This window comes from Camellia sinensis, chromosome 5 (assembly GCF_055761805.1).
Source record: "Camellia sinensis isolate YWXY chromosome 5, ASM5576180v1, whole genome shotgun sequence".
NCBI lineage: Eukaryota > Viridiplantae > Streptophyta > Magnoliopsida > Ericales > Theaceae > Camellia > Camellia sinensis.
This window is the reverse complement of record NC_138965.1, coordinates 29,707,552-29,723,886: the sequence shown is the minus strand read 5'-3', so window position 1 is coordinate 29,723,886 and position 16,335 is coordinate 29,707,552. Positions and strand designations below refer to the sequence as shown.

Sequence of the window (16,335 nt, the reverse complement as noted above, 5' to 3'; positions counted from 1 at the left end):
ATGTGGCAGTATTTTTTATTTTTTTAAAAAAAGTTAAACAAAGAGATGGGCAAGGCTTGAACCCATGACCATAGATTTAAGTACGAGGACTCATACCACTTAAGCTAAGTACACATTATTATATTAATTTTATTATTATTATTTTTTATTCCTACTTATTTAAATTGCACACACATGCCACCCACTAGTTTGTTAAAAAATAAAGAGTTACGATTTAAATAAGTTAGATTGTACTGAACATTTGTTCCAAACCCCCTCTCCCCTCACGGAAGTTTTCGTCTTCATCGTTCCAAACCCTAACCCTAAATCCTCTCTCTCACTCGCTCACTCACTCACTCCTTCTCCACTAGCCATGGCGGAGCTGAAACTCTCAGAGTCCCGAGACCTAACCCGAATAGAGAGAATCGGCGCACACTCCCACATCCGAGGCCTGGGTCTCGACTCGACCCTCGAGCCCCGCTCCATCTCGGAGGGCATGGTCGGCCAGACCTCGGCCCGCAAGGCCGCCGGCGTCATCGTCCAGATGGTCAAAGAAGGCAAAATCGCCGGTCGCGCCGTTCTCCTCGCTGGCCAACCCGGCACCGGCAAGACCGCCATCGCCATGGGCATGGCCAAGTCCCTCGGCCAAGAAACCCCTTTCGCAATGCTCGCTGGCAGCGAACTCTTCTCTCTCGAGATGTCCAAAACGGAAGCCCTAATGCAAGCCTTTCGAAAAGCAATCGGAGTCCGAATCAAAGAAGAAACGGAGGTCATTGAAGGAGAAGTTGTCGAGATTCAAATTGATCGGCCTGCGGTGGCTGGAGCGGCCTCCAAGACTGGGAAGCTGACGCTGAAGACCACGGAGATGGAGACTGTGTATGATTTGGGGGCCAAGATGATTGAGGCTTTGGGGAAGGATAAGGTTCAGAGTGGGGATGTAATTGCCATTGATAAAGCTTCTGGGAAGATTAGTAAGCTTGGCAGGTCGTTTTCGAGGTCTAGGGATTACGATGCCATGGGACCGCAGACCAAGTTCGTGCAGTGTCCTGATGGGGAGTTGCAGAAGAGGAAAGAGGTCGTGCATTGCGTTAATCTTCACGAGATTGATGTTATCAATAGCAGGTATTGTTATTTTTTTCTCCAAAGTCATTTCATGTAAGATTGTACTGTCTTTGACTTGAACCATGAAGAACCAGCTTAAATTAAATGCGGGTTAAACTGATAATGCCTTCTAGCTTTGGTGTGATTACTTTGTAATTGTTTATCTATACGTGAAGTCTTTATAGATACCATGAGGGTCCTATAAAGATTCAAATTTGACATGTTTCTGATTTCTTACACTGCTGGTGCTGCTTTGTAGTGTGGAGAAGCAATAAGGCCTTCATTATTTGTTGTGCATTGTCTTGTGGACTTTTAGTTTTGCAAAAAAAAAAAAAAAATTTTTTTTCATATACCTTTATCATGCTTGCATTTTCAAATTACTTAGTTTTGCAGTCTATTTGTTGTAGCTTAAAAGAGTTGATTATAGCTTATTTTAATTGGAGAGTTTGTATCATACTGTTTGGCGCAACTTCTTTTACAACTTATTATGTAGAAATATCTTAAATAAACTGAAAAAAAAAAACTGATTATTTGGAAGATGGGGAGGGGTGTTCGTGTTTTTAGCTACTACCTTCCAATTATCAGCTTTTAACTTACAATAAGATGTACCAAACAAAAGTTAACTCATTTTTATGTCATCTTGAAGGCATTCAGTTGTCTTATGCCATTCCCTCGTACTATTTTTACTTATTGAAATTTCTCTCATATATGCATTCAAAGACCTCACTTGGTTAAGCACTATAGAATATAGATATGAGGTTCAGTAAATGTTTGATAACATAGATGAACATGGAAGAAATAAGGGAAACAGCAAAGTTGTTTTAGGAGCTACGGACCTGGGTTTCAGTGTTGAAACTTAAAACACTGTTTAAGAGAATATAAAGATGGTGCCTAGCTATCAGCTCTCCTCTACTCCATATATTATGTAGGGTCTTTGTTTTAAAATGTCTATGTGCACTAGCATATACAGAGATGCTGCTGGAGATTTTTGTTGTCTATGTTCTTATTTACATGTGCAACCTAGATTAGTAGGCTTTGACCGAAGCATCTGATACTAATTGGTTTGGAGGTACACCAAAGAAGCTGAGGTGCACATATGGGTCCCTACAAAGTTTTGGTTCATACCAACACTATGTTACATGTACTTGGGTAGGATGTTGGGTGCAGGTATGTCTCTGATTTATCTAATTCTCATGTCCTAGGACGTAAGAACACTCTAGAATATTCATATTTCTTAATATATATATTTTTTTACTTTTTAGGATAAAATGGTATTCGCATTGTGTTATCGATCATTTATTGCATAATATGGGGGTTTTATGCATATATTTATGGTTAAGTCGAAGTATTGAATATGTTAGGTGAATTCCTTATCCAAGTGTGGAGTTTCCATCGTGGATATACTTGATACATTTTAAAGAGTCCCTATGACGTGGGTAAAAAAATTGTGCCAAAATTTATTTGATTAAGGAAGAGCTCAAAGAAGCATGACATGATGACCTTGTAGGAAACCTATGTGGGTGTTGGGCATATTTGGAACAAGATGCTTAAATTGGGAGAATAACAATCCTGGATACTGGACATACTAATATTCTTGGAAACAAGGTTGAATGAAGACAGGGAACTGGTGTTAAGTAACACCAAAAGTATTTGGTTTCATGATTTTTTAAAAAAATAAAATTGCGCAATCATCCTATAACAACTATTTACGCTTTGAAAACCTTATACACTTTGAAGAACTTCTGAAAATGTTCAGGAATACCTCTTCGACACTGATCCATGGTACCTGGTAGGAAAGGCTACTTTTATTTTCTTCCTTTTTCTTCTGAACACATTCCATGAATTATCCTGCACTGATTCTTTTCCTTTGCTCAAAATAAAAATAAAAAAATAGTTGCTTTATACTTGTGGGAACATCACATGCAGATATATTTCCCCTGATTTTTAGCTTTCCTTTTTTTTTTTCCCCCTCACAATCATCTTTTAATTTCAGAACACAGGGATTTCTTGCTCTCTTCACCGGTGATACTGGAGAAATTCGCGCTGAAGTGAGGGAACAAATTGACACAAAGGTTGCAGAGTGGAGGGAGGAAGGAAAGGCAGAGATTGTGCCTGGTGTCCTCTTCATTGATGAAGTCCACATGCTTGACATTGAGTGTTTCTCTTTCCTAAACCGTGCTTTAGAAAATGATATGGCACCGATATTGGTTGTTGCCACCAACAGAGGGATCACTACAATCCGAGGCACAAATTACAAGTCTCCCCATGGGATTCCAATTGATTTCCTTGATCGCCTACTCATCATCTCCACACAGCCCTACACAGAAGAAGAAATTCGGAAAATTCTAGACATTAGATCCCAAGAGGAAGATGTGGAGATGTCCGAAGATGCGAAAGTGTTATTGACAAAGATTGGGGTAGATACGTCTTTGAGATATGCCATCAACCTAATTACATCTGCTTCATTAGCTTGCCATAAGCGGAAGGGAAAGATTGTGGAAATGGAGGATATAAGTCGAGTTTATGAACTATTTTGGGATGTGAAGAGATCAACACAATACTTGATGGAATATCAGAGCCAGTACATGTTCAATGAAGTGCCACCAGGAGAGGCAGATGAAGATGAAGTCAATGCCATGGTCACTTGAGACTTTATTCAGACTTGGAAATTTGGGAGTTTGTGATCTTAATTGTGTAGCGACCAGATTGTCATGGAGGATAGTCAATGCATAACGTAATTTCCATGTAAAAGTTAGGATGAACAGAGATTGAGTAGTTTCTATTTACATATGGTTTTTGGATTGTCAGGATGTATGCATTTTTGTCTCATTTGCAGAGAGGTTATGTGGTTTGAATTATTTTTACAGCAGTTTATTGCTTATTGCCCTTTTTCATTTGCGGTGATGAAGAATGAAATATGGACAAGTTTATTTCCATTTCTTTCCTATAACTTCCAACTGGTAAATTTTCACAAGTTGTATATTCGATTTGCTGATGGCATGATATTAGTGTTATGTTTCTTGGTGATAACCACAAATTGTTCAATGTGTAATATAAATTTGCTTTTTGACCATTTGTTGATTCTATAATTGCTTACTGCAACACCGACGTTTATGCAGGCAGATAGTAAGGAATGCGGTTAGAGTATGTTAAATCGTTATCCATTTGAAATGCGAATCAATGTGATTATAATTTAGTCAAGTGTTCGCATTCGTGACCACGCTAGTTTTTTGTTTTTGAGTATTTTTTTTTTTTTTTTTTTTGTATTCGGTTTAATGTGTACGTGTGCTTGCACTGAATTTAAGGATAAATTGGACATGAACTGCAGATGCTTAAGATCAAGATCCTTGCCAAAAAAAAAAAAAAAAAGCAGGTTGTTTATCGTTTGGGAAGAGCTCATTTGGGTTCTTTTGGCTCTGCGAGTCACAAAAGACAGAATAGGCTATTTAAGCCACAACAGACAAACCATCACATTCAACCTATAATCATTACACTCTTCTCTCACAAAAAAAGTCAAAAAAGTCAAAAAGCTAAAAAGTCCTTCCTAAACTAAGTTTTTGAACCCAAGCTCAAATAGCTAAAAAAAGTTAAAAAGTCAAAACACTTTCCAAACGGAAAGAAGGCATTTTGATGACGAAACAGTATATGCTATGACTGCTTAGAATTTTTTGACGATGATTGGTTATCAAAGATGGAGGACATCCAGCAATTCAAACTTCATATTTACATATATGGCTGAACTGGGTTTAACATTGTTGGATCATTTACAGAACACTTTCGGAATACATAATATTTTCGCATAATAAGTCATGGGTGTGAGATAAAATCATGAGACCCACGTAGGATCTATATGTGAGGCCTATATTTTATATAACAGTTGTGTTTCATTCTATAAATAAAAAATAATAATAAATTGTACTTAGACTTTTAATTAATAAAAAAGACAGTCTAATTTTAGCGCTTCTTCAAAAATTACTTTAAGTTTTAATATAGAGATCCATTACCTATCCAAACTCATTTGAAATTTGCTCAAATATAATCAAACCAAACTTAAAACACATTTTAAAACTAATTAAAATTTTAAATCAAATTTGAATAATTTATTACTCATTAAATTTCTCTAACAAGTCTATTAGGCCATATTTGTTTAACGGTGTAGGGGGCTGAATTGGATTAGTATCGGTGTGGGTCTCACGCACACTTTGTTTGGTAATGATTTGGGAGGGAGATTAACAGTGTGAGGGGCTTAGTAATTCCCATCAGGAAAGGGATTAACTTGGTTAGATTTTGGATAAGATTAGAAAAATAGTGAGTGAATTGAGTCTATTTTATATAATTTTTTTTTAATTTAATTTTTTTATCAAGTGCACCTGTTCATTTTAATATTTGTTTTAGTTTTTCTTTTTAATATAGAAATAACTTTATTTATTTATTTTTTATAAAAATAATTTAATAATCCCATCACTAACCATCTTCCACACTATCATCAAAATAAACATACTTTTACTTAATTCCCTCACCAACAATCTCTGCATTAACAATTTATTCACTAATTATCTTCTCCCTAACAATCATCCAATTTAATTTGCCAAACAAATGTGGCCTTGATAGTCAACCAAAACAGGAGATTCCAGTGAGAAGGTGTTTATCCTTTTATATTATTTACTCACAACACAATTTATTTTAAAAAATAAAAATAAAATTTAATTAAAGACAAAGTCATGTAAGGTTTTTTTTTTTTTTTTGGGGGGGGGAGGGGGAAGATAAGAAGTCATGTAAGGTTGAATGACCGGTTTCAAAAACCAATATATCAAAACAAACTTTTAATTAGGAGTCCATGGTCCATGGGAATCGTGTTTGCAGAACGGGAGCTGTTATAGTGTGCAACCCCTTAAGAGTTTCACACCATATGCAAGTTTATTATTGGCCATTGGATTACACAAATACATCCTCATCATTGAATTCTTTAATTTTGAAAAATTGAACATCGGAGCAACCGGTTAACTATCTCCAATATTAACATATTCTCTCTCTCTCTCTCTGCTTTCACTCTTTCGTCTCTCCTACTTCCTCCTCTCCTGCTCCTCTTGTTCTCTTCTGTCTCTACCGTGCTCATTCGTCTCTTTTCGTCTGGCTCGACTGACTACGCGTTCTAAGTGGCTGTTTGGTGTAAAACCCTAATCTAACTCAATGAGCATCTGTTTGGTTTCTGAGAAAACAAAGGATTTTTTTTTTTGAAGAGCAATCAACAAGGTATGCCTCCCCTCTCTCTGATTATTTCTAAACCCTCTTCTAAAACTCCATATTTTTTACTCTCTTTGAATTTTTCTGAAATCATCCCTCTTCTAAAACTACACTCTTTGATTTTTACCCTATTTGCTGTCTCTAGTGTTTTATCTGAATTCCTTTCTATTCTAATGTCTCTTGGCTCACACTGATTCAAAATTTGTACTGAAGTAAGGCTTGGTAAGGATTTTGTTCTTGAAAAATCTAGAAATCCCCTAGATATTGATTTGTGATTAGGTATCAATTTTAATTATTAAATAGTAATCTCAATCAAACAATCAAAGATAAATCAACACAATAATTTTACGTGGAAAAACCACAATTGGAGCACCTCCAATTGTGATAAAAAAATCACAAGCAAAAGCCACAAAACAATTCACTAAAAAGACATAAAGGAATTACACTGGTATACTCTCAATTACCTAGCGAATCTACGCCTGAATTGAACCAACCCCTATATGCCTCTTCCAGCCCCGTCTTCACCTCGGAATTGTTTTGCCCAACGTTAAATCCACAACGCCGATATTGAATCACGACGATGAGCCACTCTAGAATCCACCAAAGTTTCAGGCTCGAATTCTCCAGAATCCACCGAAGAACAACTCTCTTTTTTGTATAGAATAAACAAACAATCCTTTGATATATACTTCTTAAACCATTAGTTGAATACTCAATCAAACATCAAAGAAAACTAGCAAAATAGCCCCAGATATAAACCCTAATATCCAAGAAGAAGATCTGGAAGCGTAACCCTAGATTTGGAGCAACTTGAGGTTTTATAGAAGCTGAGATCGCGAGGTCCGCTCGAGTGTGGGAATGGATGCTCAAGTAGGGACTCTATATTGCATGTTCCAAACCAGGATGTACGCTCGAGCGGGAAAATGGACGCTCGAGCCTAAAAACACACCTCACAGTATATTTACAGATAGGTCAAACTGCTGGAATCCAACATTCTTCGCTCGAGTGTACAAACGGCTGCTCAAGCAGACATGCAACTTTGAATGCATTTTTCGATCTCCGTCATAGTCAGCGAAGTGGTGTGGCTCGGCTTTTTGCACCCCTTTTTGGAAGGTTTGAAAGAAGCCCTACAGTTCAGACTCCCACGGTTCTGAATCTAATCCCACAAGTGCAATGTGAAATTAATAAACACTAAAGAGTCCAAATCCGACAAATCTTTTGGAAAATTGATTTTAGGATAAAAAATGCCAAAAATGGACTACTTTACCAGACACAGAGTCGCCACCTAAATATTTTTTGTTTGGAAAAATTTAGAAAACCCACGACTCGTGTCGAAGGCCACGTGTTCGTCATCACCAAAGTTGTCTCGGCTCGGGAACTTAGGTACAAGAGGGGATGGTCATGAATTGAGCATCCCTGCTCGTCCGATCAAAGATTGGCCTCTACTAATCATGATATGATTTTTTATAAACATTATGTGCTCTTATTCCGGTTGTTAAACTAGTTTTGCTATGTGATGCGTACAAGCAAGTATAGACTAGTTTGCTCAAGTTGGAACAATTCAACTCATATTTGTTTGCGAAAATGGTTTGAATTTGCTACCTCAAGTGGGCTTAAAACATAATTTGTCACTCAACAAAGTAGGCTTAAAACATACATTTGTTGAATCGTTCCAATTTAAATAACAAGCCTTCATCCATATGCATTCAAGCAGTTTAGCATTTAAGCACATAGCCTCATGGCAAACATGCTAATCATGGTAACATTCACACTTATGCAAGTATGCTAAAGTATAAAAACTCACATAGTACTCAAAGCTAAGAAGATATGAGTTAGAAAAATATGCATGGTTCCTAACTATACAAGATGTCTAATGCAACACATGCAATATGCAATTAATAGGTTCGGCTACTAGTATGGCATATGGATCAATTTGAACAACATGCGATTAAACATGTATTCAAAGAAGTATTGAAATGACAGTGCAGTTTGAATAATGCGCCTGTAGACACCCCATTTTGACCGGCCCTAAGACTTGGACACTTTATTTTGACCGCCCGCTTATAAAAATTAGAATATGTCATTTTATAAATTTCTCAGCCGAAAAATCAAATTGAAACTTTAATCCCAAACCTCACCTATTTTGGTCAAATTATTTTATATCACTAATATTTTATCAATTTGTAGTGTTTTATAATTTTTATCTAATTTTATTTGTGTACACATTTTTAGGTGTTTTTTTTATATAAAATAATAAAAAAACAAACAAAAAAATAAAAAATGAAAAAGAAAATAAAGAAAAGAAAAAGAGAGGGTCAGATGAGGATAATGGGTTTTGGGATGGAAAAGGATTTTGTTTTTGTTGGATTCAAAGGGGAACAAAGTGGACATTGTGATGATAAGTTTTGGGTGGAAAATAATTCTGTGAAGTGGGTTTGAAAAGTGGTGGAGGAAATTGAAAAAAGAGGACGGCAGATGAGAGTGGGTGGAGAGGAGACACCTAACAAACACACTACTATCTCTGCCTCTTCCTTTTCAGAATAATTGAGATCTGTGGGCACCAGGGGTGTGGATTTTTTATGATTGTTGGCATGATGGATGATAAACAATTAAAAAATCTCTCTCTTTATATTTTCCAACTTGTTTGAAGCAAAAAGGGGGGAGGGGAGGACAACACATGCAAAAAGGCTCTCAGTCTCATCTCTCTCTAGCTGGGTCTCTCTCTCCACACATCCACACTGCACACACACTCACGGCAGCAGCACACCACACACATGCACAACATACACTCTCACCACACCACCACTGCCATCCCAACACACATGCACAACATCACTCAACACACCCATTCACCACTGAACACACACACACGGGTTTAGAGAGAGAGGCCACACACTCATCACCCACACACAGCCGATACACCAGGCACACGCATACACACGGTTCACACAGACCACATACGAGCTCACACACATAAGAGATGCATGATCTCTCTCGGCACCTGGTCTCTCTCTCTCTGGCATGAACTGGTTCGGAGATGAAGAGATCACACACATACACACATGCATCTGCTCTCGGGCTCTCTCACTCTCTTGGTAGTTTTGGGTTGGAGATGAACACACACACAACACACACATACACACAGAGCAACACACTCAGACACACACGGCACACGCATCACACATAGCACACTGATACACACACACACACAAGCTCACCTCTCTCTTTGGGGGCTGCTATCACACTACACACACTGAAAACAGAGAGATATGGAAGAGATGAAAACAGGGAATTTCTGTATGTATATTGATATATCTATCTGTGTTGTTTAGCTCCTTTATATAGAGGAGTTACAAGCCGAAAGAGAAAACATTAATGATGAAAGCATTACTAACATAATGAGTAAAGTAGCACTAACATAGCACTAACATATAATATGCTAACAGCTACAATCATGGCTAACCCACTGATTGTGTAGTTTAATATAACAAAGCTAAATTCTTTCAACTACTCAATATGATTTCCAACACTCCCCCTCAAGTTGGAGAGTGAATGTTGAGAAGTCCCAACTTGTGACTCAGGTAATTGAAGCTATCCCGCCCCAAGGCTTTCGTAAATATGTCTGCAAGCTCATCTCATGAAGAAATGTAGATTGGAGAAATTTCACCAGCTTGTAGCTTCTCTCTCACAATGTGACAATCTATTTCAATATGTTTCGTTCTTTCGTGATAAACAGGATTTGCCGCTATATGCAATGCAGCTTGATTATCACAATACAAAGGAGCAGGGCCTTTTTGGTTGACTCTTAATTCTCGCAATATATATCGCAGCCTTGTAATTTCAAGGCATGTGTTCGCCATGGCCCTGTGCTCGGCTTCTGCAGATGAACGAGCCACAGTTGGCTGTTTCTTGGATTTCCATGAGAATAACCTGTAGTTGATCTTCTTGTTGTTGGACAACCTGCATGATCTAAATCACAATAAGCTTTTAACTCAAGATTGTTTATAGCCGGGAAAAACAATCCTTGGCCAAGTGTACCCTTAATGAATCGCAAGACACGAAGTGCGACCTCCATGTGTGGTTTTCTGGGTTGGTGCATAAACTGACTCAAATTCTGAACTGCAAAAACAATGTCTGGTCTTGTGACAGTAAGATAAATTAATTTTCCAACCAACCTCCTATATCTCGTTAGATCATTGAGTATAGCACCATCTGTGGTTTGTAATTTCACATTTTGTTCCATTGGACACTTTTCTGGCCGTGCCCCCGTTAAACCTGCATCTTGTAAAATATCTAGAGCATATTTCCTTTGGGACAAAAAAAGACCTTTCTTGGATCGCGAAAATTCAATGCCTAAAAAATACTTCAAGTCACCGAGATCCTTGATGCGAAACTGTTTGAGAAGGAAAGATTTAAGGTGTTCCATTTTTTCAAGATTATTGCTTGTAATGATAATATCATCAACGTAGATGAGCACTCCTATAAAAGAATCGCCATTAACTTTGGTAAAGAGGGAATAGTCAGCCATAGATTGGTGAAAACCCCCTTTCTTAATAGCAGTTGAAAATTTGGAGAACTAGTTACGAGAAGCTTGTTTCAGCCCATAAAGAGATTTATGAAGCCGACACACCAGATTCTCCCCCTGTCGGCAAAGGCCAGGAGGAGGAACCATATAAACCTCCTCGTGCAAGTCACCATGGAGGAAGACATTTGTAACATCAAGTTGGTGAAGAAACCAATTACGAGCAGTAGCAACAGACAAAAGACAACGGAGAGTAGTAAGCTTGGCAGTAGGAGAGAAAGTCTCAATGTAATCAACACCCTCGATTTGGGAGTAACCTTTGGCGACGAGACGAGCTTTGTAACGCTCAATGGTGCCATCAGATTTGTATTTGAGTTTAAACACCCATTTGCAGCCAATGGGTTGATGACCAGCCGGTAAGGGCATAAGGGTCCAAGTGCGATTAAGTTGCAATGCATCTAACTCAACCGTCATAGCAAGTAGCCAGTTAGGATCTAAAGCAGCTTGAGCATAGGAAGTGGGCTCAGTGGGGCCTGAAATGTTAGCAAGAAACACACGGTGCGAAGGAGAAAAACGGTGAGTGGAAAGGTAATGAGACAAGGGGTGTTTAATACCTGAAGGAAGAGCCGGCAGCGAGGATGACGGAGCAGGGGAAGCAGAAGCAAAAGACAGAAGGTAATCGCGGTGCCAAAGAGGGGGCTGCGTAGAACGGGTCGAGCGACGTTGGGGCAGGGAAGGAGGAACAGAGGTGGGAGAAGGAGGCAACGATGTAGGCGAAGGTGGAGGATTTTGGGAGGAAGCGGGTGCGGGTGCGGGTGCGGGCGTGGGTAAGGAGGAGGTGTGGTCTGGTTGAGAAAGAGGTAAGACAGTAGGGCGAGTGCAAATTGGGTTGGAAGGAGAGTTGGGCTGGTAAGGAAAAAAGGTTTTAAAAAATTTGACATCCCGTCTCACAAGAAAAGTTTTAGAATCCAAGTCATAAAGTTTGTAACCCTTGTGGCCGGTGGGATAACCAAGAAAGACACAATGTCGTGCACGGGAGGCAAATTTATGAGCAGGATGAACAACGGTAGCATAACATAAACATCCAAAAACACGAAGATGGGCAAGAGGCGGTAGTTTATGATAAAGTAACTCAAAGGGAGATTTATTGGCCAACAAAGGGGTAGGTAAACGATTAATGAGGTATACAGCGGTTAGCACACACTCACCCCAAAAGACAAGGGAATGTGTGATTGAAAACGCAAAGCACGAGCAATGTTAAGAATATGCCGGTGTTTGCGCTCAACCACCCCATTTTGCTGAGGAGTGGAAACACATGAGCGTTGAAATTCGACACCAGTATTAAGAAAAAAATCCCGCATGGAAATAAATTCGGAGCCATTATCGCTTCTAAGAGTTTTGATGCTGACATTAAACTGATTATAGACTAGGGCAAAGAAAGCTTTAAGCAAGGCCTGTGTTTCAGATTTGTATGTCATCAAGAAGACCCAAGTACACCTAGTTAAATCATCCACAATTGTAAGGAAGTAACGTGCACCAGGATGTGAGGGAATGCGATGTGGACCCCAAATATCACAATGAAGTAATTCAAATGGTGAAACAGTTAATGTTATACTTAAGGGAAAGGGAATGCGGGTTTGCTTAGCCATAGGACAAACAACACAATCATTATTAAATGAAATAGACATAGAGGGAAACAATTTAGATAAGAGTTGAAGACGAGCTGATGAAGGATGCCCAAGACGTTGGTGCCTGATTGAGGACGGTGATGAGACATGACAGGAAAGTGGGGTTGTGGTCAACGGCGACATGTAGTAGAGTCCATTATTCTGCTTCCCCCAGCCAATCATCTTCCCCGAAGCCAAGTCCTGGATGACACAAAAATCAGCAAAAAGAATGATGCAGCAATGAAGGGATTTGGTGAGTTTACTAGCAGACAGTAAATTTAAACGAAAAGAAGGAACGTGAAGAACTTGGTCTAAAGTGATGTCTTTATTGAAAAGAATGGTGCCTGTAGAATCAATAGGAACTGACGATCCTGTAGGTAGGGTAATGGAAGGAATAGGAGATGGATGACTATGAGAAAAAAAAGAGGAATCGGATGTGATATGATCTGTGGTTCCACTGTCAAGAATCCATGAATGAGAAAAAATTGAATTAATGGATGGAATAGAGGGATGAAACTAATGTGCTGCATTAGCAAAGACATCGGAGGTTTCGGAGGATGATTTGGGCAAGTTTGCCATAGCAGTGGTGAGTTGTTTGCATTGCTCCTCAGAAAGCCCAGCAAGAACCTGGTGCAAGATATGGGTTGCCGAATCAGAATGACTAGCAAGGTTTCTGTGGGCTGGCTGCTGTTGTGTGGAAGGGTCCATGGCGTGAACTTGGTGGATGGAATGGTTTCCACGCGGATTGGTGTTGTTTCGTTTGTTCCGATCACGCTGCTGTTGTTGAATAAAGCCATGATTGTCTGCATTGGTGCCCTTTCTACGAAACAACCTGTGTCCGGGCGGGTATCCATGTAATTTGTAACACGTCTCGATATTGTGTCCATCACGATCACAGTAGGAGCAATGTAGATCAAAAGAGGATGAACGATCTCCGGACTGATTTGGATTTCCGGAACGAGAAGAGTGATTGAAGGATGAACGATCTGCTGACAGATTTTGGGTTCCAAAATGAGAAGAGTTGGAGCCTTTGTACTTATGCACTGTTGTAGCAATAGAAAAGTTTTCTGTTGAGGAACCAATTTCCCATTGTTTTTCTTCTTGAGTAATTAAAGAATATGCCTTCCGAACACTTGGTAACGGATTTATGAGAAGAATCTGACCACGTATGGCATTGTAAGACTCATTTAGACCCATGAGAAATTGCATAATTTGATCTTGTTCCCGTTGTTCACTGTAAACCTTCATTCCACCACAAGAACAAGTGGGCTGAGTTTTATAGGATGCAAGTTCATCCCATAAAGCTTTGAGTTTTGTATAGTATGTGGAGATAGGCATAGAACCTTGTGCATGTGAACTGATTGATTTTTGGATCTGGAAAATTCGTGGAGCATTGCCTAGAGAAAAACAATCATGGAAATCGTTCCAGATCTCATGTGCCGTCTCAGCGTACACAACACCATCTGCTAAATCTGCTTCAACGGAGTTGAGAAGCCATGAGAGAACCATTTTGTCACAGCGTTCCCACAGGGCATAATCGATAGGCTTCTCGGTTGTGTGCGGGGCTTTGATCGTACCATTAACAAAACCAATTTTGTTTTTGGCAGTGAGAGCAATCACCATGGAGCGTCTCCATGTTGCATAATTGTTTCCGTCAAGACGCTTCGAGACCAGGAAAAGGCCTGGATGATCTGATGGGTGAATAAACAAAGGGCTTGAGGGTTCAACCATGGAGTCCTTATTCTGGTTGTCACCCATGTTGAGTGAAGGCAAGGGTGTGGAAACCCTTGAAAGCTTTAAACAATAAAGATATCAAGAATCACCCAAACCTTGCTCTGATACCATGAAAACAGAGAGATATGGAAGAGATGAAAACAGGGAATTTCTGTATGTATATTGATATATCTATCGGTGTTGTTTAGCTCCTTTATATAGAGGAGTTACAAGCCGAAAGAGAAAACATTAATGATGAAAGTATTACTAACATAATGAGTAAAGTAGCACTAACATAGCACTAACATATAATATGCTAGCAGCTACAATCATGGCTAACCCACTGATTGTGTAGTTTAATATAACAAAGCTAAATTCCGTCAACTACTCAATATGATTTCCAACACACACCCATGGAGATCACACGGCACACAGGATAGACACACAGACACACGGTTTTGAGAGGGGAAGATCCATATACATGCGGTCTCTCGCCATTTTTCAGCTCACTCTCTCTCTCTCTGAACTTGATCTCTCTCAGGCTGGTTCTTCACCCACACATAACACACACGAGGCACACACACACACAGTCAATACACATTCACACACATGCATACACATTGATAGATTTTCACACACCCAGCACACATGGATACGGGGACTCACACACACACATGACAGCTCTCTCTCTTTCCATGCAAAACCAACTTCTATCTCTCTCTCCGGGTTTCGGGCTGCAAGACCGAACAGACCACCAATCTCTTCCTCTCTCTAGTTCTATCTATCTCTAACACACACACACATACGGAAAGGAAGGGCTCTCATCTTCTCCCTCTCGGCACCTCTCTCTCTCTCTCATGCACACGTAGTCGGTTTTCTTACCTAGGAAACTTTGTGATGGTGTTAGACATACATACTTGAATCAAGTTGATATAATTGTTGCTTCTTAGTGTTGCTGCAGGTGTTGGTTTTGCCCAGTTTCTAGCGATACCATGTGCATTATTGTTCCGAAGTGCAGCTGTTGCTTCAAATAATAACTCATGTGGATGTCATTCACGTTAGGTTGGTGCATTTTTGATTGGCCGGTGGGCCGGCTTGACAGTGGACCGGTTTTGTTTGAGTGTTGATGGGGCCTCCATTGAAGATGAATACATGGGCCGAGGCATGAGGACCGATGGTTATTTGCAAGTTGATGAATGGCTGGGGATTTCAAACTTTTATTTTTTATTTTTATTTTGAGTGTTTGTGAGATTATATTTTATTTTATCCTCTCTCTCTCTTATTTGGATCTGTAATATTTAAAGTGTTGTAATAATCCCTCACCCCGCTTCTTTCTATCCCATTCTTTAACGGCTTTCCCTAACTGTACATATGTATATATATCTGACATACCATGCATATCCATACTTTGCATCCATGTTTCATGCATCTTGATCCGGCTAAATTTGCATCTTTGCGATTTAATTGATATTATATGATTTTTGTGCGCTATCGCATATTTTGAGGTGATTCACATGCCATATTCTAGAAGCCGGATCTTTATAAGCATTCTTGTGTATGTATTGTATTAGGATTTTGTATATAAGATCATGCATATTTTTCTAATTTTGTTTTGTAGCTGTTCGAGGGACGTCGATATCTCTATGAGTTTTTATGTTTTAGCATCCCATTTGTGTGTGTTTTTCTTACTATGTGTTAGCATTCTACCATGTGGCTAATTGCTTAAATGATAAACTGTTTGAATGCCTGTGGATGAAAGCTTGTTGCTTGAATTGGAATAATTCAATAAATGTACGTTTCAAGCCCACTTTGCAGTGGCAAATTCACAAACTTTAAGCCCATTTTGTCAAGTGGCAAATTCAAACCCTTTTCGAAAAACAAACATGCAATTGAATTGTTCCAATTTGAACAAACTAGTCTATACTTGTATGCTTCACATAGTAAATTTTAGGATTTACTAAATAATCAGGACATGAACATATAAAGAAAATAAAATTCATATCATGGTTTAGTAGAGGCTGATCTTTTGATCGGGTGAGCGAGGGTGCTCATTATTGACCTTCCTCTCTCATACCTAAGGTTCCGAGCCAAGCATCCTTGGTTATGACG

General features: G+C 39.1%; 1 protein-coding gene across 1 annotated transcript; it reads left to right on the top strand.

Annotated features, from left to right (window-relative positions):
• The first annotated feature begins 200 nt into the window (after nucleotides 1-200).
• On the top strand, nucleotides 201-4,019 carry LOC114290796 (uncharacterized). Its single transcript, XM_082868482.1, has 2 exons — nucleotides 201-1,101; nucleotides 3,074-4,019. Exons 1-2 carry the CDS (start codon nucleotides 353-355, stop codon nucleotides 3,726-3,728), a joined length of 1,404 nt encoding a protein of 467 aa, XP_082724608.1. The 5' UTR covers nucleotides 201-352; the 3' UTR covers nucleotides 3,729-4,019.
• The last annotated feature ends 12,316 nt before the right edge of the window (nucleotides 4,020-16,335 follow it).